The sequence below is a fragment of the Peromyscus californicus genome, unplaced genomic scaffold (assembly GCF_007827085.1).
Source record: "Peromyscus californicus insignis strain IS unplaced genomic scaffold, ASM782708v3 Scaffold_18__1_contigs__length_77618521, whole genome shotgun sequence".
Taxonomy (NCBI): Eukaryota; Metazoa; Chordata; class Mammalia; order Rodentia; family Cricetidae; genus Peromyscus; species Peromyscus californicus.
This window is the reverse complement of record NW_026294480.1, coordinates 64,725,642-64,750,289: the sequence shown is the minus strand read 5'-3', so window position 1 is coordinate 64,750,289 and position 24,648 is coordinate 64,725,642. Positions and strand designations below refer to the sequence as shown.

General features: G+C 36.3%; 1 protein-coding gene across 2 annotated transcripts in view; it reads left to right on the top strand.

Moving 5' to 3' along the window:
• Edil3 (EGF like repeats and discoidin domains 3) overlaps window positions 1-24,648 on the top strand; it is a 457,317-nt gene that overhangs the window by 108,983 nt on the left and 323,686 nt on the right. Inside the window, exon 2 of one of the 2 annotated variants that reach the window (XM_052743642.1) lies at window positions 17,512-17,640. The exons of the other annotated variant lie outside the window; for it this stretch is intronic. Within the exon in view, the coding sequence (XP_052599602.1) occupies window positions 17,512-17,640 (129 nt within the window). The remainder of the gene's footprint in view (window positions 1-17,511; window positions 17,641-24,648) is intronic. 2 annotated transcript variants of the gene reach the window in all.

The window sequence follows — 24,648 nt, the reverse complement described above, 5'->3', positions numbered from 1 at the left end:
CTTGTAAATCTTAAGTAGACTCCAACATCAAGAAATTTAAGTTGACCAGATAAAAGAAAGACTAACATCAGGTGGAGTGGATCACTGGATAGATTTGTGTTTATTTCTTATTCTCATTTGCTCTGAATTGTGAATCCAGTAGGTGCTTTCTGAGTGGAATGGTGGGACAGATACAGGAAGGGGACTATTTCCAGAGTGTGACTGTGGAGGTGACTCAATCAATTTTTAAAATTTTCTATGACAGTTTTACGTTTTCGTCCTACATGGTTTATAACTTCATTTTTTTCCTTCTCAGACCACAGATAGGAGAATGAGAGAACAGACTTCATAGTTTTTCATTAGTTGACATGATTTATTCGGTACTGAATTCTGTGTGTTGCTAAAACTTACTTTATATTCACTATTTCTTCCTACCATTTTGACTGTAATAGCAGCCTTCACAACATATAACCATTATACTTTATTGGAGACAATATCAATAAAGTGTTAGGTTAGTGCTTGGATTAAATTAGTTTTAGTGGATTTCTTTTATTGTTTGTGATACTGTCAATTTTTAAAATTAAGGAAAAGGCAAATAAAAAGAATGAAAATAAATACTGTGTTGGAAATGAGTTTCCCATTAATTTTGTCCAAAAGTGTGACAGGCTAGCACTGAACACACATTGGTTAAACAAACAGTATCAGCAGTTTACTGAAAATTGTCTGTGTATCCTCAGGCTCAAGAGCTTATCAAGTCTGAGACACATGGCACTTCACACCTGGACTCTGTGGGTGAAGAAAACATGCTGAGTTCTTGAAGCTCTCTCTCTCTCTCTCTCTCTCTCTCTCTCTCTCTCTCTCTCTCTCTCTCTCTCTCATCTATCTCTCCTTCTCTCTCTCTCCCCCTCTCTATCTTTCCCTCTCTCTGTTTTATTTCTTGCATTAAGCAATCATTAAATATTCACTTCCCATCAGATTTTCACTAACCTCTGTATCTCTCAGTTCATTCAAACTTGGTAGTTATATTTCTGCTTCTACCTAGCTGCTAATTAGATTTTAAAAGGGGATAGTCTTTTAATTAATTTCTTCTTATTACAGATAACAAGTGCATATGACATCAGGAAATATTACAAAATAAACACAATGGAGAACAGTTAAATATTCTTATGGTCTCGCTATGAAGATGTAAGCACTGCTGATATCTTTACACATAGCCTTTTAGTTCCCTGCCTCTCCAACTTTAGAGAGATCAATCACACTGTATTTACCACTTTTCTGTTCAGGGAAATTGGAAGTTGGAGACACATTTTATGAAGTGTCCTTGTACTTGCACATGCTAAACACCTCTGGTGAAATTTATCCCCAGCTCAAGGAAGAAGAAGAGGTCTGAGGACAGGAACTCAGTAGTGACTACTGATAGGTCCCTTGAATTCCCTAACCCTAATCGGGGAAAGTTGCCAGCAAAAATCACATTAACATTAGAACTCACATTCAGAACAATATTAAGGAATTAAACCCCCCAAATCTGTGTCTATTTTGGATTAGTAATGCAATAAAGCAGAACATCATTTGCTGTTTCTTTCCAGGTGACAAGAACTCATAGTTCATCTTAATAGAACCAATTGTGTAAACTGTCCCTATTAGAGAGCAGCAGAATCATAGTTACACATTGCTAGCACTAATGAAAATTAATTTGGATTCGATCCTAAACCAATACTTCCAAGCAAAAAAATGACACAATATTAGTGGTATTCTAAATTGAAAACCATTTTTTAAAAAGATAATAGGTAATATGCATGATTTGAAAACTATGACTAATTTCTCTGGTTATTCCAAATAAAGTTTACAAAGATATCTGTGTGTCATCAGTTCATAGTAGATTGCAACAGAGAAAAACTGGAGCATTCTAAAAGTATAGAGGCTTGGAACTGTATCTGGAGAATAGTGTGTTCACACTGTTGGATGTTATATGTTTGCTAAACAAAATGAAATAACTTCATGCTGATATGCTGATAGTGTCTAAGATATAGTTTTAAGCCAAAAGTGAGGCATGGAGCTTTGTCATTTCTGTCAAGCTGTGTTAAGCAAACATAAATTTAATTATATAGAAAATTTCAAAAAACATTCAAAAGAATGATACAAAGTAATTGTCTTTTAGAGTTAGAAAATAAAAACTAGGGGACGGAATACATGAAGTTAATATATTACTTTCTTGTGTAACAACTACCTTTAACTTTTTAAGAAAGGGTGTCTTCTATTCTTTTGCAATCAAATAAATGATTTTAATCATTGAAATTAAGCAATGAAAAGTTTTATTGAATGTAATTCAAATTAGTTATCATTATAGGTAAGAAAACAATGTAAGGGAGATGTGATTTCTGCTTTCTTACTTATTTCCTGAATTTTTCAAAATAAATATATACTATTTCTACAATTAAGAAAAATGTTTAATTTTAAAATGGAAAGTGTGAAAATAGTGATTGATAGTATAGATTCCTGAGTTATTTTGGTAGGGTTCAAATATTGTGAATACAGACAATTTCCTAAATTATTATTTAACAATAAAAGTGTTCAGAACATTATAAGACTTTGGTCAAACAGACCTCATTTTTACAGTTACTGAAAAACCTACTTGAAATAGTTCAGATCATTATCAATGTCAAACAAACCTTGGCTGATAGAAATAGGTCACATCATTGAAGTGATATTCATGTCTGTCTAAAACTTTTCTCATTGTATTATTTTAAATTACAATGCTCTTACATTTTTCATGATGAACCACTCTGCTGTATTGTGGAAGCTAGCTATAATACCATTTTTGTAAACATTGCATGCATTCAGCAAGGACTGGCTTTTTCACAGAGAGAATACAGAGCTGATTGTTCTTTAACATATTTGCATCTGGAAAAACAAAGCTATATTGCAAAATACATAAGATATTCATTACTTTCCCAGCTCTGTTTAAATTTTCCTTTGTTATACATCTGCTACTGATAGGACCAGATAGAACCATTACAGAAGACAGTAAACTCCTTTAGTAAATTTTTACTAAAGCATGTGCCCATGAGTTCCTATGTCCTCTATTTCTACATTGATAGTGCATTATTTTCACACAGTTGCTTGTTATCATCACAGTCAGTCCTTGAATAAGCAGAAAGTGGAGCTCTCGAAGAGGTGAGGAAGGTGGAAGCTCTGGAAGAAGGTGGAGGAAAGTGGGGGAGGGGATGTCGTGGAAAATTTTATATACACGTGGTTTCCTATTTCTCAAGCAATGCTGCCTGCCCATGAACTCCTGGGTAAATTCTGCAACTTTAACAATTTCAGTTTTGCCATAGGTAAATTCAGTCTTGTTAATATCAGCCTAGTTAAAACACAAGAAAGAAAGAAAAAGAATATGGTGGTGGTGGTGGTGGTGATATCTTTAATCCCAGCACTTGGGAGGCAGAGGCAGGTGGAACTCAAATCAGCCTGGTCTATAAAGTGAGTTCCAGGACAAGCTCCAAAGCTACACAGAGAAACTCTGTCTTGAAAAACCAAAAAGAAATCAGTAGAGTTTCTCATAGGGGCTAAATAAGAGTTAAGGACTGTGTGTGATCATAGTAAGCATGAAGTAGTAAAATGTTTGATATGCAATTAAGACAGAAACTATTAACTACTATTGCTATGAAATAATGTAATGTTCTAATAGTTTGAATAAAACGTAGAATTAATTAAGGACATATAACATTAGGAAGATTGAGCAAAGGTTGTTTTATGTATTTAGGAATGTGTATGTATATACAAAATTATATGTATATGACAAAATATGTATGTATATAGTAAAAGGGGCTTATAGAAAGGTTGGGAGGGAGGAAAGAAAGGGGATCACAAAAATAAAAGAAATAGTTCTTAAGAATTCTATCTTTGCACATACTAGAAGAAATAAGTTTTTAAATGTATAAAGTAAATGGGGGGGGGTGAAGGAAAAGTTGGAGGGGGAAGCAAGGGGGCTCATTTTATCCAAACACATGTGCATATATATATATAATATTCAGATGAAAAATACAATTTGTGAAGTGGAGGGAAGAAAAAGAAAAAACATTCTTGTAAATGTTGTTGTCCGAGCTTAAGCCAAGGACTCTTCTTAATCACAAGGGGTGATGGGAGGGAGGAAGGGGTAGTTAGGCACAAATTCTTCCGGATCATAAGACACTTGCCCCTGGGCACAGGTAATATGCAAAGACACTACTGTTGGAAGAAATCTAAACAGAACTTGGGACAGGAGACTTCTACAGGCTTTGGAAATTTGAAGTCCCATACCTTAGGTGATTTTAACCTGAATGCACCACTCCTTTTGGGGGAGTTGCTGACAAAATTACTTCAAAGTGGTTCCAGCATTGAGAAAATAAAAGGGCAAACAAAGACAGCGCTTTATGACTGCAGAGAAAAATGGACTCTAAGTTAGGAGTCTCAGCTGCCACTTGCACAAAACTGGCCCTCTTGTTAGGACAGGCTGCGAGCTTTTCAATATCACAGAAATGAGGACAGGTAAGTGCTTAGATAAGCAACCTGTAAACCCCGGCATGGGGCTACTGAGATGAGGGAGGACATGGGCTTTTGGATTCATCTGGGCTCTGGAGCAATCTATTTCTGTGCCTAATGGCTTCCTTTCAGCAAATCACATTGCTATTTAGAAGGCCAGAAGAGTCTCAAACTTCAGCTTCCTCATACTCTCTTTGATATACTTAAGGTAAAAGCACTAATATTCTAAATGGACTTCCATTAATACATCAGGCACTCCTGAAGAAAGGGCTCTGCTTCCCTCCTTACAATAAGGTTCTTCCCTGTAAAGATGCAATTTGGGGTGTTAGCGCAATACCTGGACACCCATTGTAACCAAGAATGGCAGAACTCAGCCAATTCTGCCCTCTGCTGAATTAATTGCTCAGATGTCTCTCCCTTAGGGACTTCTTTATGTTAATCAGCAGATTGTTCATTTAGGCTTTACATCAGAATAACAAAGCTCAAGCATGTCAGAAGCTTTAGCAAGATCATTTGTACCCTTACTTAGAAGTAGGCACAACCACGGAGAGTTCTCTACTTTCTTGCTCCCTAGGATGAATCACAGTGGCTGGAGAGACAAAACTTTGAGATTTTAGCCCATATCAGATTAGAGTATGATTCGCCTATTTATAAAATGTCCTTCATGTAAACATACTGTGGTAAAGATGAATATGAACTCATTCCTTATTTACAAAGTTTAGCCAAGATCTGTCTATGACTTTTTCATTATGATTTTCAGTATATAAATTGACCAGATGCCTCTTGGCCAGTCTGTTATTGGAAGACGACTGGTTTTCATTTTTGTAGTTTCCTGCAGTGTATGTGTCGTTCTGATTAGCAGGTAGATGAGTGAAGGGCTCTCTCTCAGGTTTGCAGCTGCAGCTTACAATGCTACGCAACCAAAGACTGGCGTTTCAAACATCTTAGCAATAAGTGGCTGGAGACACTTGAAACACTACAAGGTACCCCCTTCAGCTTTGATCTGCTGTAATTGATATTAAGTCATCCTAATGCTGCCTTATAATTATGCATTTTGAATCAAGATTCTAAATAAAACAAGATAAGACTATGTAATTTCTGCTTTGGTAATTTTCCTGTCACATATTCTCTCTGCCTGAAAATTAATAAAACAAGTCATGGAGTGCCAAACTAAATGTCCCATTTCTTGCTTGGGTTTATTGTGCTTGATAAGTGATCAACCTAACTTGCAGGGGTAAGAGTTGTTTTTCCTTAGGGGTTATTATATTGTGGCTAGGCAGATTCAGTTAGGAAAGGCAGAATTCATGATCTGATGTTTGAATAGGAAGGAATAGTGAGGCAGGTGTTGGCCATGACACTGGATTTTATCTGCCTCAGAGTTCCTGTTTTCAGAAAATCAGTGTGGGTTTGTGTGCATGAAAGGATCGATGAGCTGAGGCCTATCTTCATGGTGTGCTGCATTATTTATATACACCAGCCAAAGTCTACCTGGCTAACTTCTGAATCATCCTCTTCGGTCACCGGAAGAACTGCAAAATTTTCTGAGGGAAAATTTCAGTAGCTTGTGGTGTTTACATATTTGATAAATACATATTAAAACTACACCACTTAAGGGTATGTCTTTTTTTAAAAAAAAAAATCTGCCTCAGTCTGACGATCACTCTGAGTTCCATGAGCCTTGCCTCCACTGTGTGGCGAGCACACAAGCTTGGCCTTATCGTGGTGTATGCACACAGTCCACCTGCTCTCCTCCATCCGCAGATGCGGCAGGTCCATGCCAGAACCGGTTCTTATCTCTCAATTCAGGGAAATTCTTCTTCCCCTTGCTCATTTTCCCCCTCTTTTTCCAGGAAAGTGTTCTCTCATCCCTGCAGGTAAATATTAACTTTTCCTGTTCCCAAACTTCTGATCCATTACATTTTGAGCAGCCTACCTCGTGAAAACACCAGATGGGAATTCTTTCAATTTGTGTCATAGCATCTACAAGCATATGGACATCCAGCCCAAACTTCTCTTCACATTGTCTCACTCCTGAGGTAAAAGAGTACTTCCACATGTTCTCTGAAAGCCTTTCCCCCCCCTCACTTCCAATTCCTCTGATTTTCCCTTTGCTATTATTGTCTGTAACCTTGTCTCTGCTACAAGGCATTTCTTGTCATTGCCAATATACTACTAGGTTCCTGGCATGTATAATCAATGTCAACCCCAACACTCTCTGCGTTCCATTGATTTGAATAGCTTTTATTGAAGACAGTTCATTGTCAAGAACCTTGCTCCCATTTACAACATGGCTTATGTCATTTGACTTTTACCCATGACCATTTTTCAAGGAAGCCAACAGAGATGTAGATGAACAAAAGGGCTCCTGTGAAGGCAGAGTAGGATGTTAAGGCCGGCCCACCTGAAGTTCTTAATCACAATAGCATGTTACATACAGTGGGCAGGAAAGCATTTGAGGAAAAAAAAAAAAAAAAAAAAAAAAAAAAGACTCTAGTTTCTCCGGTGAGCACAGCAGCAGCACATGCCTGTCCTCCCAGAGCCTGAAATGCTTGAGAATAAGGATTTCAGATTAAATCACATCCTTTCCTATACATGAGTCTGACTCAAACAACCAAAAAAACTAGCTGCTCATCAACCACACAGGGAGCCAGTAGTCTCAATGGAGCATTCCCTTTAACCTTTTTTCTTACTCTTTTATGACTATATTTAGTTGGTTTATTAATTTATTAATTTACCTATTGAGAGGAAGGGTCTTTTTTGGACTCTGAAGTGTCAGAGTTACAAGCTTTTGCCACTGCAGCCAACACTACCATTTTAATCATCCAGGTGGCATCCAGTTCTGTGAATCTGCCTTCATGTAGGTCATTGAGAGCCAGAAAAATCTGTGAATCAAGTCAACATTTCTGAGCCATTAGCTACCTAATCTGAGCTGTGTGACATGGTTGGCCACTCTGGTTTCTAGCGGGAGGTCATTTCCTCTCTGAAGGCTTCCCAGTTTCTGTGTATGAGTTTGGCTCCTTTCTTGGGCTTGCTTTGCCCTAAGTAGCACAGGTCTTCCAGAAGCCTCTAATCTTATTTTGTATCTACTTTTAGACTGCTAGAATAGGCAATATTCTATACTGGGCATACAGATATGTAACTTTTAGTGTCACAATGAGCTGTCACATTGACTGTCAATCGAACAATCACATGGCAGTCCATTCACAGTTAGGAACAGAAGCAAAATACTTTAAAATTTTACTTTCTTGTTAAATAAAGATTATCTGGTTACTCTTAGATACTCTTCTCCTTCATTTATACAAAACCAATACGTCTTAATATTAAATTATAGTTATTCTACATTCATTGTATAGCGTATGATCTTATTTGTAATTTGGCAGTTATAACTTATTGGAAAAGTTTTATTTCCTAACTCATAGGACACTAAAAAAGAAAGTTTGGAAGTTAAATATTTTATCCCACTATCCTCCCTAACTTATGTTAATCTGGCCTTTCATTTCTCTTTTTACCTTCTATTTTTCTCTCTATTACTTTCTACCTTTCCTTTGTCTTCTTCAGTTCAAAGTAGCACTTGTATGAACTTTGAAAGTGCTGAAGGAAGGATCCCATTGCTAGGGACGCTGACTTAATTGGACTGAGCATCAGGCATTTGAGAAGCTCCCCTGTGATTCCAATACACAACAAAGTTTGAGAACCACTGGGTTAGATCATCTTTAATGTACCATTCAGTTCTAAAAAATCCTAGCTTCTGCTTTTTTAAGGGACTCTCTAGAGTGCTTTAAAACACAAACTATATCAAGGATTCTCTTTGTTGAAGTCCAAAACATGTTTCTGTCTACTTATATAGAAAGCTTTGATTGAAAGTTCATAAATCAGACACAATTTTAAATAGTTAATAATCAACACTTAGTGATTTTCTTCTGGATAATTTTAGTCCTCTATTCTATTATTTGAAAACAAATTGAAGAGGAAAAGGTGTCCTAAGACAACAATTCAACCCTCTGGTGCATTTGAGCATGATGCTTTACATAAGCCTCACTGTCCTTAAGTGCATCTGTGTCTAAGGGTTCCTTGGGTCAGATATCTGATAGGAAAGTCCATGGGTTTCTGTGACTAATTTTGGACAATGATGTCACTGAGGTACAGAATCAGAGAGCCTTTCATGACAAGGATATCATTGTTTGTCAGTAAAATATCATATCCTATTATTCCTACAATCCCTAGTATTTCTTTCTATTTTAAAATGGATTTTTTTTTCAATTTAAATTACTCATGGTGTACAATATTATCTAGAATTTATTATTTAATTATATGTTTCTCTGTTTTGTGTGTATATGTTTATATATGTGTACCAATGTGCATGTGTATACATTTGCATGTACTGTGATGGGCACGAGGAAGTCAGAGAACATCTTGGAGGAGCTGTCCTTTTACCATGTGGGTTCTGAAGAGGGAACTTGGGTGTTACAATTTGGTGGTGGGTACTTTTAGCAACTGAGCTATCTCATGGAGCCTACAAATTATTTTTAAAATACCAAAGCAAAGAATCAGATCACACTATTTTTTAAAAGGTTTTCTTTTGTATTGATTCTTTGAGAATTTTGCACAGTGTGTTTTGATTAAGTTTACTCCCCAACTCCCCTCAGATCCATCTCCTCCTTTCTACCTATGAAAATATGTATTTTCTTTTCTTTTTTTTTAAAAAAAAACCTATCAAGTCCAATTTGTAATGCCCATTTATTCTTCGATGTGTATTCTTCACTGGAGTGTGCTCAGCTTACCGGGGAACATTCTTAAAGAAAACTTATGCTTCCTCTCCCAGCAGTTACCAAATGCCAATAATTCCACAGCTGGAGGTGCACCTTCCTGCCACTTCCCTCTCCATGATGGAATTCTATCTGGATTGAGCTTGCTTTGGTCTTGTTGCACACTATCACAACTGCTGTGAGTGGCTATGTGCAACTGCCCTACAATTCCCAAATGACACTGTTTACTTATAGTCATCCACCACATCTGACTCGAACTTTTTGCTGCCCTTTTCTGCCATGAACCTTAATCTTTGGGAGGAGAAAGTGTGTTATGGATGTCTCATTGCAGGCTGAGAATTCTGCATCTTGACAGGTTGTGGGTCTTGTGTTAATCACCATCTACTACAAATAGAAGATTCTCTGATGAGGTTCTAGAGATACATTGATCTATGTATGGGTATAATTTTAAGCCATTAAGACTCAGTTTAATACTATGTCCATTTAGCAGAATAAGAGTAATAGATTCTCTCCTGGGACTTATGACCTGTTTAGCCACAATTTCTTGATCAAATAATGGTACCAGGTAAGAGTTCCATCTTATGGAGGGCATTTAAATCCAATAAGAAAGTAGTTGGTTACTCCTATGACAGTCCTCTCACTGCTGTTCCTATGGACATATGGTAATAGGCCAGAGGTTTTTGTAGCTTGGAGGGTTTACATCTGAATAAGGGAAATGATTAATTTTTTTCCTCTGGTAACACAAATAACATTTTCAAGAACTATGAAAACTAGGTAATAGAGATGAAGCTTCCAGGTCAGTACCTATGTGATAGCTCCATCTTAAGTAGTGAAAGATGTGGTATCTTCAGTTATATGATCTTATATACTGGTTTTGGAAAGTAGCCGATAATATTGGCAATAGTTTGTGATGCTTGGGGATCTCACTGTCCAAAAACTCTAAAAGAGGCAACCTATTTGTGGAACTGAGATTTTTATTTGTTGACCTCTGGCATTTAGTAGGGTCATTGTTCATTGTTACCCTCATATAGGGTAACTACATTTTAACACACACATACACACACACACACACACACACACACACACACACACACACACACACACAAATATGCAAGTTTCCACATGAATTCCTAAAAATTTCCTTTAGTGGATTCATCCCTCCTTGTTGGAGTGGCAATTCATGGCTTTAAGAAAAACTTTTGAAATATACAATGACCAGTCATAATCCTTAGTATATAAGAGAAGGTTTTAAAATAGAATTGTATACATTAAAGTAATTATACAATACAAATGCTCTATTAAGGGGTAACAACTTAAAAAGTCTATTGTCAATTTTAAAATAGATACATTTGTTCCGAGGTTTCATATAAAATAAATCATGAAAGTGATAACATATTCTGTAAGTTTTACCAGTTTGACTATACAAATTCTTATAACCTTTATTTCGTTTTAACTAGATATATTGCTCATTTGTATACTAGATTTGTCTAATTATTCTATGTACTCAGTTTACAGTTGTTTCAAAATTCAGACTTGTGCAATTGAAAGCAAGGATTTTGCTTTCTTTCAGTTCTTTAAAGAAGTAGCATTGTAGCTGCCATGTTCAATAGGATGAATAACAAATTGAAGATGGCATAGTAATGTACAGGCCCACTTTGCCCTGGTTATGGAATGAGAATTCAAGGGTTTCCTGTGTTTTTCTTTCCCACATTTAAATATGAGTTGCAACATCCTGCACAATTACCATGCCAAGACAGTGAAGTGATTAAGTGGTAAGTTATGTTCATGAAGTATAATTCTTGGGTAGCATATTAGTTTCTTATTTTTTTATTTTGTTTTTTTGTTTTGTTTTTTTGAGACAGGGTTTCTCTGTGTAGCTTTGTGTTAGTGTCTTATTTTTAGTTTTACATCTGTATACAGGTATGTTTGTAGAGGTGGAGAGAGGTCCGAAGAAACACTGAGGGTATAGTCTCGTGTTTGCTAGCACATCTAGTGGAAAAGATAAACAGGCATTCTCATAGTCATCTCAATAAATTCCTGACTTATTTATATTATTCTGCAAACACATAAATACATTAGTAATGCTATGAAAATACATTAATAAAACAATATCAATTGATAAATATACAAAAACATCAGCATGTAAATAAAAAATATATTTTCAGATGCTTACGATATATAAACCAAAAGCACTATAATTTATTGTGCTGCACATGGAGAATTAAATATGGGCTTTCAAATTATACATGTTTCTATAAAAAAATGTTTCTCATAACAAATGTTTAATGGTAATCCATTAGTGTGTAGTATGTACACTGATCTTTTTCTTAAATGGCTTGCCTTCCTTGCTCCTGTGCCTGTCAGGAGAGCCAGTCACTTGTTCTCTCTAAAAAGACTCCCTAAAAAAATCCTCTTTCTTCCCATTTGACACTGCTCCTTTCTGTTCATCCTTCAGATTTTAGCTGGAATACAGACCTTACTTGACTCTCAGTGTTGAATAATCAATTCTCTTTACAGCATTCTATATCAGGGAGATTTTTCTCCTGGCTTGGTTTTACAGAGAGCAAAACATTGTTTGCTTATTTGGAGGGCTTTCATTATTCATCTCTTCTATAATATAAACTCTAAGAGTGCAGGAACATTACGTGTTTCTTCTCAGCTGCATTCTGGCATCTCGATGTGGTTTATGGTAAATGAATGCATGATGGATGAGTCAGTGGTTCTCTGATATGCACATGGAAGACAGACACAAGCTTATCAAGAAAATGTAGCATATAAAAAATTTGAGAGCTTAAATGTCAATTAAATGAATTAGCCATCTTGTATCCAATTTCCACCACATTGTCATATTAGAATGTTCTTCTTAAGATGAATTAGAAGTATCATAGTTGTGTATAGTGATATCATAGACAATGACATTTAAAATGTACAATTTGTTTTGTTTTTTAGTTGGTTTGTCATTACTTATTTGTTTTGCACTGTTTTCCACAGTAAGAGGAAATAGTTAAGATACCTACAAATGTTACTCCAAAGGTTCAAGGATCATGGCTTGTGAGTGGGTAATGAGGCAAAGTAAGATATTCTGTGTATCACTTTCAATGGGAAGTAACTAATAACAAGTCGGGGTCAGTGAGAAAAATGAAGCTAAAACTGAAGCTGACTGTTCTAGTCCTTTCAGAACTCTCGAGTGGGTGCAAAGTTCGGGCAAATAGTAAGTTAAATTTAGCCTGCAAAGACTTCTTGCCCCTGGGAAAAATAATTGCTTCGTTCTATTGCCAAAAGGCAAACCAGCATCAGCTTAATTTGCCGGAGTCTGCCATAAACTGCAGATGGAACTATAAAACAGAGTTAGAATAAAATTAAACACATCTGTCCTAATCTAAAGCAGGTGAGGCTAGCCAGCCAAGAAACATGAAGGTCTTAACACTGCCCAGATTGCAGCATGCAGTCCCACAGCAGAGGACCTGCTGACAGTGGAGATACAGGGCTGTGTGATCTGTAATGTCTTCCTTTTCTTTATCGAGCTGCCTTCTTGTGCTGATTGCCATCACAGTTTTAAGACCTATCAACCAAGGGAATGACTAAATAGAAGAAAAAAATCACTTATTTGAACTCCAAGGGCTTTTAAAGCTTTAACCATGACTTTTTTTTCTTCTTTAAGTACATATTTCCTTACATTAGTTCAAATTGCAGAGAATCAGAAATTTTGACAGATATGTCAATTAGGCTTGAAATTTATCCAGGACACTGATTTTCTATTAAAAGTGTCAACCCACACCTACACCGTCATCTTGGTAACAACTACATGTAGAAAATAGCAGGGTAAGGTGATGGCTTTGGTGAACATAACAGCTTTGAGAGTGAACATTACTGTGCCCATGGAAGTACACTGCCATCAAATTTTATGGGACAACATGCTTTTACATTGACAGTTCACAGAGCTTACAACCCCCTCTGCAAAACTTGTGGGATGCCCCTTGGACTCTGTCTGATTTGCATAAAGCCAGTATTGCTCATGGCAACAGTACTAGTTCCTGGTTGTCTCTGTGCCAAAGGGATTCTGTCAAAGAGCGATTCTTGCTATGGAGCTCCCTACTGTTGTTTGAATCTTCGATGGTCTTTTAATAAAAAACCCAGAGCCAGATATCAGGGTGAAAGCTGAAAGATCAGAGAAGCAAAGCAAGCCACAGCCAGGCCCACCTCGACAACTCCTCAGCTGGTCCTGTTTCCACAAATCCTCAGACTGAAAGCCTCTGAGTCCTGAAAGGGTCTCAGGTGAACTGCTTTAGTTCCTGTTTCCTCATGCCTTATATACCTTTCTCCACCTAGCCATGTTGCCTCCTGGGATTAAAGGCATTTGCGCTTCCCAGTACTGGAATTAAAGGCTTGTGCCACCACTGCCTGATTCTGTTTCTAGTGTGGCCTTGAACTCATAGAGATCCAGACAGATCTCTGCCCTCTGAGTGATAGGATTAAGGGTGTGTGCCACCCCTGTCTGGCCTCTGTGTCTAATCTAGTGGCTGACTCTGTCCTCTGATCCCCAGATAAGTTTATTAGGGTACACAATATATCACTACACCCTACTATATTACAGAAGACTTCGTTGAGCCTGGATTACACTGTGGCTGTTCCTGTCTATTCCTACCTCTGCCTTCTTTGTCCTCAGTCCCTCTAGTTCTTCACATGGGCCTAAGACATGCATCTTTGTGCCTTTGATTTTTCATTTTCCCATCCTCCATAGGCATTACCTTCGTATGTTTTCAATTGTAGGCAAAATAACTACTTAGGACACTATACAGAAATGAGCAGTGTGGTGCTCATGGAACTGCCATCTTGAAGTCATTATTTCTTAGTAAACGTGTGTATACTCTTTCCTTTTCCCGGTTGTAGGTACTGAGTACAGGGCCTTCTGAATGCTGGACAAGTGCTCTACTATAGAGGCCCCCCTCAGAAGACAGAACTTATTACACTCTTGACTTCCTTTTTCTATCACTGTCTTGGACAACACAGCTACAATGAGAATATCATTATTCATATAATATCATAATTAGGTATGACAAAAAGAGATTCACAGCAGGACCACTAATAACTCCTCATGCCTATTTTTGGTTGTTTTCTGTTATTTGTGCTTTATGTAAGGCCACAATTTTAGGTTCTGCCCAGATTATCCACCAAATACTGGGTGACCTTTGTTAATCTCTGGCAGACACTGACCTACTAAATTTGACTTGTGAACCCTGTCACATTTATACTGAATAGGACCTAACTTTTAGATTCTAACACTTCTTATATTTTTTTTCAAAAGAATCCTTACCTGCCAGAATATTTACTTATGATCTAGAGGATCTCTCATCTGCCCTCTCGTGTCCTATCTCTGCTTTTAATGCCTCACTGACATTTAACAATTCATTGTGTAGGGAAAGTCCTCCAATTCAATACCCACCTTATTTATCAGACATATTCATTTGAGATGTTCCACAGACTTTTCAGATCAAATATTACCTTTAAAACCAAATGCTTTCTTTTAAAACTGACTACATATTTGTACTTCTGTAAACTCTAAATATCAACACAGATTTCTCGCTATACTTCAAAACCTACACCTGTTTGGTTACAATGTCATTTTGAGTCGTTGTATGTTATAGTAATTTTTTGTTATTTTTATCCCTTTAAATGATGTTGTACAAATATTAATGTTGTAGTTAAGATACAAAGTAGAGAGAAATTTAACAGTATTCTGTGATCTTATGTTTGAGAATGTAATTAAACAGTAGAGTACTTGCCTGAAAATTTCAAGTTCACAGGCTAGATTCAGGACATCCAAAAATAACAGAAAAAGTATAAGCACACATATCAAAATATATTATATTTACAAAAATGCTAATTATGTTTGATAAATATGTGAGTATGTAACCATCATTCTAATTAAGTTGTTATCCCATTGTGTTTTATTCATTAAATACATGTAATTGTATATGACAACTAAGGAATGTTTACAAGCTTTACTATATTAGAACCTAATAGGCATGTGCTGGCTACTTTTATGACAACTTGACACAAGCTAGAGTAATCAGAGAGGAGGGAGTCTCAATTGAGAAAATGCCACCATAATTTCTTCTTAAATTTAAGAAGAAATTATGGTGGCATTTTCTTAATTAGTGTTAATGTGGGAGAGGTCCAGCCCTCTGTGGGTTGTGCCATCCCTGGGCTGATGGTCCTAGGTTCTGTAAGGAAACAGGAAGAGCAACTCAGTAAGCAGCACTCTTCTACGGCCTCTGCATCAGCTCTTGCCCTGTTTGAGTTCCTGTCCTGACTTTCTTTGATGATGAGCAGTGATTTGGAGATATAAGTCTAGTAAGCCCTTTCTTCCACAATATTTTCCATGATATTGTATCACAGCAGTTATAATCCTGGCCAAGACAAGGCATAAACAAATAAGAAAAAAATAAGTAAGATAAACAACAACACCAAAGTTCAGCTAAGTAACAGCTGGGCTCCAAATTACTAGATAATCAAAGCAACAAAACTACCAACTTCTCATACTTCTAATTCTATCTGTCTATTGCCATCAGCACTGTGTGTACTATGTGCTACGAAAGAAGGCAGTCAGGGTGTGTGTACTGCATAGGGACTTAGCAGTCAGAAAGAAGCAGGTCAGAATGAGATTTTCTTGATTTTTGAAAGAATATAAATGCAAGCCTCTAGAATATCTCTCTTGCTAAAACTCTCCCAGACACTGCTCTTTTTTTGTCAATACAAATAAGACTATATAAGTATCTTAAGCTTGCCCAGTCTTTATGGACATTATTGCAACAACTTATACTGCCTGAGGATTGGATAGTGCTGAAAACAAATGAAATTATGATGGACACTGCAAAATGTATTTGGTGACTGTTCACCCTAAATACTCTTTGGACTTGGTAAAAGACAGTGTTGTTCATCACTCTTCATCTGGGAAGCTGTGTTCACACTAAGGGCATCTTCCTTCATACACAGTTTTATTAGTAGTGCAATGAAGTGGGTTAAAGCTGTGGGCTAGATGATGCTAGAGATGCTGCTGATTATTCCTCCTCCCCATCATCTTCCTCCTCCTCTTTTGATTATTCCTCCCCCCCTTTTCCTTCCTCCTTCTCTTCCTCATTCTTTTTAGCCTTGCATGTGAAATCTTAACTTATAAAGTCCCCTTTAAAGTGGTCATGAATCTAACCCAAGTCCTCTTTGTAGTAAAATAATTCATACTCCTCCACCCAGGGTTTTACCTAAAGGCTATCTATCATTCCTTTCACAGTGAATCAGGAGTGCTACTTTGGGTATGCCAGCTAACTCAGGGACACCTCTCAGGATTTCCTGATGGCTGATTTCCTGAGAGGCCCATTTATGCTCCAAATGAGATCTCTGAAATATTTTCACGACTCTTAAGGCACATGCATGACTTTATATTTATGATAGGGTCATATATTTCTGTCAAAGCTTTAAATTTGACCAGATATTAGTTTGAGAGGTTAAAGTTGAGCAGCAGTTTCATTTTTCCAGTCAAATCCTGGTCCCTCTGTATTTCTTTAAATTTCAGTTGAAGGGTTCTGTGCTTGACATGCCTCTTTCCTGTAGTAGCTTATCATGTGCAGATATTAAGATCCAACTGACACTTTAACAGTCTGTGTGGAAACCTTATTACTCCTATCCAAAATGTTATCACATGTGCTTCCTGCCTTACAAGTTACTACGGTAGGTGACAACTTCACCAACTGCCATTCTCTATTCAACATTGGTGGCCATTTTCCTAGCCGCTTATATCCATTTTTAAAGTACAAAATTCCATCTGCCACACAATACCAGAGATAAAGCCACAATACTGAATGTCTTTGCTTTGGTGCACCTTACTCCTTGGTTGCAGTTTCTCTCTAGATATTTAATACTTGGCAGTTCAAGAAGTATATTGGCCTGAATGCATTTGTGTGGAGGGAGTTGTAAAAGAGAAATAGAAATGCAATGTTTTAGTCCCTTGGTACCTTCAAGTCTATTAACATCCTGATGCTGATGTGAGTACACATGCCATTTCCAGATTCTAAGTATGGGAAAATACATACTTAGGAAAACATGTAGAGTTGTAAAGGGATTTATTAAACTAACTAGAGAAACCAGTCTACTGCTGATCTTCAGAAGTGAACCAGTAGACCAAGTGAACTGGTGTGTTCCAATGCCAGGGCAGACATAAAAAGTCAAACTCTGACTCTCTGTTTCCCAGGTGACATTTGCAATCCCAATCCATGTGAAAATGGTGGCATCTGTCTGTCAGGATTGGCTGATGATTCCTTTTCCTGTGAGTGTCCAGACGGCTTCACAGATCCCAACTGCTCTAGTGTTGTGGAGGTTGGTAAGTGCAAGATTTCAACATTTAAGTAGTAATCATGTTTGTTTTATCCAATGACTCACAAATTGTAGATGTATCCAACCTTCTTATTAAATAATAAACACAGAACCAATGCAAAGAAGAAAGCCAAGAGGTCAGAGCTAAGAGCTAAAACCTTACCCTTCCTCCTGCGGTGGTCCTACCTCTCCGAACCAGAGCTACCCCTGTGTTAAAGTCTTTATATAGAGTTCTTGTCCTGCCTTCTCATTGGTTGTAAACCCAACCACATGACCGCCTCGTCACGGCCTGTCTGTATAGGCCTCCAGGTTTTCCATGATTGGTATTAAGATTAAAGGCATGTGTATCCAATAATGGCTGTATCCCTGAACACACAGAGACTTACCCAGCTCTGCCTACCAAGTGCTGGAATTACAAGCGTAAGCTACCACTGCCCTGCTTTCCTATGGCTTGCTAATAGCTCTGACCCCCGGGCAACTTTATTTATTAACATACAAGTAACATTTTAATACAAATAAAATATCACCATATTTCCCCTTTTCTATTTTAATAAAAAGGAAAAAAAAGGAAAAAGCTTATAACTAATATAAGAAAAACTATATACAAAAGTACAATAACTATATACAATATATACAAGTAATAAATACCTAAACAATGTCTAGTCCATTTGTATTTGACAAATTCAGAGAAAATAATTTCATTATCTATCCTATTTTGGTAAGTCCAAAATGTATCCTAATTAATCTTCAACTAACTAACCTTCAACTATAACTAACTAATCTTCAACTCCCTCAGAGACCCAAGAAGGAAATAATATTAGCTAACAAAAATAAAAACAGGAAGTGCATGCAAGCGACTTCCAAAAAATTTGTGAGTTGACAGAAACAGCCAGCTGTCTGGACAGTCACCTGAGGTTTCTCCGCAGTGCTGGGGCATCATCTTCAGCCTATAGGCTTAGCATATCTGACAGACTCATTTGTGAAGTAGGATGTACACAAGGTCAACAGTTCAACCTCACATTGAGTGAGAGTAGTCCATGTACCAGAACCAGAAACACCTGAATTCCACTAGTGTCATGTCATGATTCAGGATTTTAAATTCTGGAAATTGTTGATGGTTTTTTAATTCAGCTGTCCATTCTTCTTGGCTGTGTATATATGGCTTCATCTCAGCATCCCATTCTTCTCCATATCCCTCTATCAAATGCCAGTCTACTATTGAGAGGTGTGAGCTTAGTTACTCTTCAAGAATAACTGTTTCAGCTGCTGTTCCATTGCACATCAGAGGCCATCGGCCCACTGCCTGTTCAGCTGCCTTCGAAGAAAAGGGCACTGTACCTTTTCCGAATTGCAAAGGCCACTTCAGGTATGGTGCCATATTGTCCTGGCCTCTGAAGATGCCTTTTGATAAAGCCATAACCACACTTGTTTTGGCAAGAATCAGTAGTCCTTTGTTTCATGTCCTGTCTGTTCATTTTGTCCTGTTGATTCGAGGATACTTTGTTGTCCAGTGGCTAACTTTTGCCACAATGAAAGCTAACTCCATATACAGTTTCTTCAATGCCCATATTTTCTCTGAAGTAGATTGGTACTGCCAGGAGCCGACATGTCTCGTAGTCATAACAAAAAAGAAAAATTTTCTAAGTTATTAAAACATTTTAAATGCCATATTCTGTAGATCTCTGAAGGGTTTGAAGATAACCTGTCTATCTAAAATATATCTACTCAATCTTAAAAACATACCTAATATAACTACAAGTTCTATTATAATATCTAACTACTAACTTTCATTTCTTTATATCCTAATAGTTGGTAATAACATTCAAGGATCAGAAAATTGCATTACATTGTTAGATGAATGGTACAATTAGAAAAATATATATAACATTTTCTAACAACAAATGTCACTCTTATGGCCTAAAGAAACTTTCTAAGATGGTATTGAACTTGCTTGCTTGTATTACTATCAATTTCATTGTTTTTAGTTGGTCTTTTAATTATATTTTTATTGGTGGTGTTCTTAAACACATCATTGTTCCGAGTTTAGTGTTTATCATGATAATTAAAGACACTGCAAATAATAATTGAATAAAATCAATCCCGTATGCCTCTGACATTAATGAAAAATATTTTATACAAAGAAAGGAAACAATTCTGTGTTGATTTAGGTAAAATCATTACTGTAAAATTAATAGGACTTTTAAAAGAATTGGTAATATGTATTAGTACTTTGTAAATCTTCTAAATCACAGTGTTCTTAGAATATGAGCACATATTACATTTTAGGAATATAAAAGAGATAGCATTCCACTGCAATCTTCATATAAAAAAAAAACCCTTTCACAAAAACTTATCTTTGCCAAAAGTGATTCATGTCAGTGGTTACTCTTCAAAATTACTTTTTAATCTGTGAAAATTTTATTGCTATAAAATTTTGTAACTTTCATAGTTTCCAAATGGCTCCCCATTAAGAACATGGCTATACTTTAATGGCTCCTTGGATGCTGACTACACTTCAAAGAAGGTGCCACATCCTCAGGTATTTGAACAGAACAGATTGGAGTAGATGGCTGATAAAACATAAAAAAGAAGAGGATAGGAAGTTGGAGAGATAGGGACAGATATGGAAGAAGAGGGGTGAATTTGTTCAAAATGCATGTATAAAATTCTCAAGGAATTTAGAAACATTTTTTAAAACTACAGTAGGCAAACATCTGTACATTCTCAGGGTCAAAGCAGCACTATGATCAAGTCTGAAAACAAGTGCACAAAATGGTCTACATTTGTTAAGTATGAAATACAATCATGTTGAATAAAATTTTGCCAGGCGTCCATCAAAATTGCTGGAAAATGGACACTTTGGGGACTATTGGTAAACAATTGGGAAAATGAAAATGATTAGTGTTTGTAGCCAGTGAAGAGTTTATGATACCTATTATTGTATCTGATGCTTCTGACTGGGAGGCTGTGTTTAGGAAGAGCCCCATAACTATTAGCTGAACAATAAAAAGAATCTTTAAATGAAATCATTAATTTACTATGTTCAGACTCCAGTTATGAAATTTAATGTGCTTTGTTTTTAACATACTTCTTATATTTTTATACTACACTAGAATGATTGTATCTGAAAAAATTGACTTCTAATATTTTTAAAGTACTTTGTCAGTTTAATTCATACCAAAGATAATTCTCTTTTAAGGCTTTTATTAAGTCAGCAATATTTTATGGAGCTTGACATTATTCCATAGAAATAAAGTTATTACAATCACTTTGACCTCATCTGCAGATATATAAAGTAGCATTTTAGAGTTTAATATAAGAGTCGTATATTCAGAAGTCTATATTATCAAAGAAAATTAAATCTGTAAGTACTTCTACCAGGAATGTTGAATTTTAGAGCTAAATTTTAGTGTCATTAATTTAATCCCACCAATATCAAATTCATAGTTCCTTAGTAGTATATAATGTTTTTGTCAACATCCTGAAAATGCGAATTCTCAATCAGAGAGTAATATGATAAATATTTTTAATTGATATCAGACTTTTAAGTATTAATTCAACAGCTATCATTTTGCCAGAAGAGTGATTTAAGAAAACTATCACAATGCATATTACAGTCAGTTCATTAACACATAAGGAACTGGATGCTTATATAATTATATTTTCCCATTATGCTATTAAATTCCTTAAAATAATTAAATATTTGGTAGTTAAATTACATTATTTTGACTATATTTGTTACTTTTCATACAACCTCAACTTTCTGTAAGGTATATTTATCAGTTCTTGGGAAAGGTATAACTTTTTTCTGCCCTACAATGTAGCATGCTATAGATGTTATATCAATTCTCATTTTATGTACAGGGCTTTAAGATCAAAATAATGGAAAGTGTACTGTAAAGCTTAAACATAACGGGATCAGATGCCTTTTGTGTTGTGTCATTAATGTTTTATAAAATAATCGAGGTACATGTATGTATGTGTATACATGTGTGTGTGTACACCTATGTATGTGTATACACATGTGTTTGTATGGTATATACAGGTGTGATGGAAGTGTATGTGTAGTGGAGGACACAGGAAGACTCTGCTGTCCTCTTGTACTGATCTCCAGCTCATCATCTCGAGTCAGGGTAAGAATTCAGTGAGCCTGTGTCTGGCAGCAAGCCTCGGCAACCCTTCTGTCTTCTCCGTACGATGCATCTCTGGGGCGACGGGCACAGGTGGCTACACCCGATTTTGTATGTGGATGCTTGGGATCCCGCTCAGGTCTTCACGCTTACACAGCCACCTTTCCACCCCACTGAACAGCCTCCGCAGCCCTTTGAAGTTATTTCATAAAAAGAGTTAGAATTCAGGAGAAAATAATAATTTCCTGATTAGGTACTTTCATAGAACAAGGTATTTTCATACAGTTATTTCAGTTTCTACAACCTCTTTCAGCATGTGTTAATGTAATATTGAACATTTGCTAAGTAAAGATACTAATTAGTGGTGCTTTTAATACCTTGCCTACTTTAGTATTTTCCCCATTTTTAAGATATAGGGACCAAATATTTGAAGCATTATCTTGTTAACATCCTTCCCCCTGCTTTTCCATTGATAACTAAGACGTTCTGTAGTCATTGTTTCTCCATATTAGGTAGCAGTAGAGCAGAAAGTATGAAGAATGATGAGATTTTATATACAAAAAAACAAAAATAGAAAAGTGGCTATTTTAAGCTAATACCTTCAAAAATAGAGCTATGAACATCACTATATTTTACTTGCATATTAATATTTTATTTAGTTACATATAATGTTTTTACATTATAGAATTATAAACATTTTACAATCATTTAAAAGTTTAAATATATTTTTATTCCACAAAAAAGTGGCCTTACTCCTAGTTGTGTACAAAATATTATGAAAATCCCAAGAGTCTTCAATCCTACACAAAGAACTATGGGCAATGGAGAAAAGCCAGGATCAGGAGAGGTGGGAAGAACATAATAATTGGTTGTCCATAGCTAAATAATAAGCCTGAAAACATACACACAGGTAGTATTTTACAGACTGAGCAGGTTGTATTTAGGAACTTGTATGTACATGCATGCACATATATGTATACAATAACAATGAATGAAAAAAAGAGGCCGTGAACTTGAAGGAGGGGGCATATATGACAAGGTTTGGAAGGAAGAAAGAAAGAAGAGGACAAAGGTCATAGTTATAGTATCAAATTTTTTAAATTTTGATTTAGTATCATGTCTTAAAATTACATTTACTCCAGTGATTTGACAGTCAGCAAGGGATAATTTCAAATGCATATCCAGGAAAATTCCATCATGATTTTACTTCAGACCTTAAAACTTTACCATAGCTCCATTTAAAGTTCTCCATGCTGTTCAACTCAAATGACCTTCTCATCCAATTCTGGGCTTTTATCTTCTCACCCCCACAAAACGTCTAGTGTCAAATAAGCTTGAAACATTTCACCACTTTTGATATCAATCCTCATATCACTTACATTCCTGAAATAGCCTTGGAGGTTAGCAAAATAACGCTTTCAGGCTTGTGAAATTCTTTCACTGGCAACACGTTTTCCTTTGAGATTCCTTTAAATAATTCTCTCTCTCTCTCTCTCTCTCTCTCTCTCTCTCTCTCTCTCACACACACACACACACACACACACACACACAGACACACACACACACACACACACACACACACACACACACACACACTTAAATTGCCACATTCATATCTTTTTGACCCCTTCAGATTGCTAAGATTTATTTCTGATACCTGCAGATAGCAATAGGAAGCTTTCTCTTGCATCAAAGTAAAGCAAGGCCTGCCCCATCATAACCTTGAATTTGAAGGCAACTTCTGCCAAATGAACTTGTTTTGCATAGATGTGCTCTGGGTGCTGGCTCCCTCTCCAGGACACTTGTGGACAGAACTCCTGTGGCTGTGCCCACATTTCTTCCCAACCAATACCTGGCTCACCTAGACAATCCTAGACAGTAATGTGGAGCTGAATGTTTACATATTCCTTCTAGAAAGAAAATTTATATTGATAGTGAATAGTATAGAGTTTATCAATGGAAATATCAGTAACTCTTAAAATATGTAATTTATGTAGCACAACTCTGTGTATGCTATTGGAGTAATTGAAAAAATTATTAGTAGTAACAAGTATAAGCACAGCCACATATTACATTGAAATCAAAGGGAATAAAACAAATTATTTTAAGAAAAATTATAATCTTCATGGCTAGGGCTGTAGTTAAGATCAGCTAATGTTTACTTCATGTAACCCCAACTCCAATTGATCAATCAATCAATCAGTAAAAGTCTTAATTTTCCTTCATTCATAAATGGATATTTATTGAGTTGTTTCCTTAATGACCAAGATGAACATTAAACTCACAGGAACTGCTGTCTAGTTTGGGGGAGAAGAGACAAAAAAGTAGATGATAAAAACTGGATAGATAGGTAATAAATAGCAATACTGGAATAAGTACATAAAGTTATAAATAAGTGCCCTGTTAATAGCGTGTATCAGAGAATTCATGCATGGACAATGTAACATCTACAAATAACTAAAGGTCTAACCTATTCCAGACAAAAGACATTGTATGTTCAAAACTAGGGGAAAAGAAATGTCACTAACAAATTTGTATTTTGTACCCAAACCAATAGAGATGAGTGACATGTAGTAAACACGATGTTGCTGCAATATGGGAGCAGATGCAGCAGAGGTAGTAAGGAAACAGACTGACCATGATACAGTTAATCCAGCAGCAATGGTGTTCTTGAATGGGAAGACAATAACTCAGCAGATTGGGAAGAAGCATGAAGAGTTTAAAGGATACAGTAGACAATTTATACAGTGGAAGCAAAAGGATTCCTGTTTTCCCTTTCTTTTTTATAAACATGGATTATTTATTTATTTATTTTTATTAGTTCAATATTCATGGATGTCAGGGATGTGTGCATGTGTGAGTGTAGGTATCAGTATGTTCAGAAG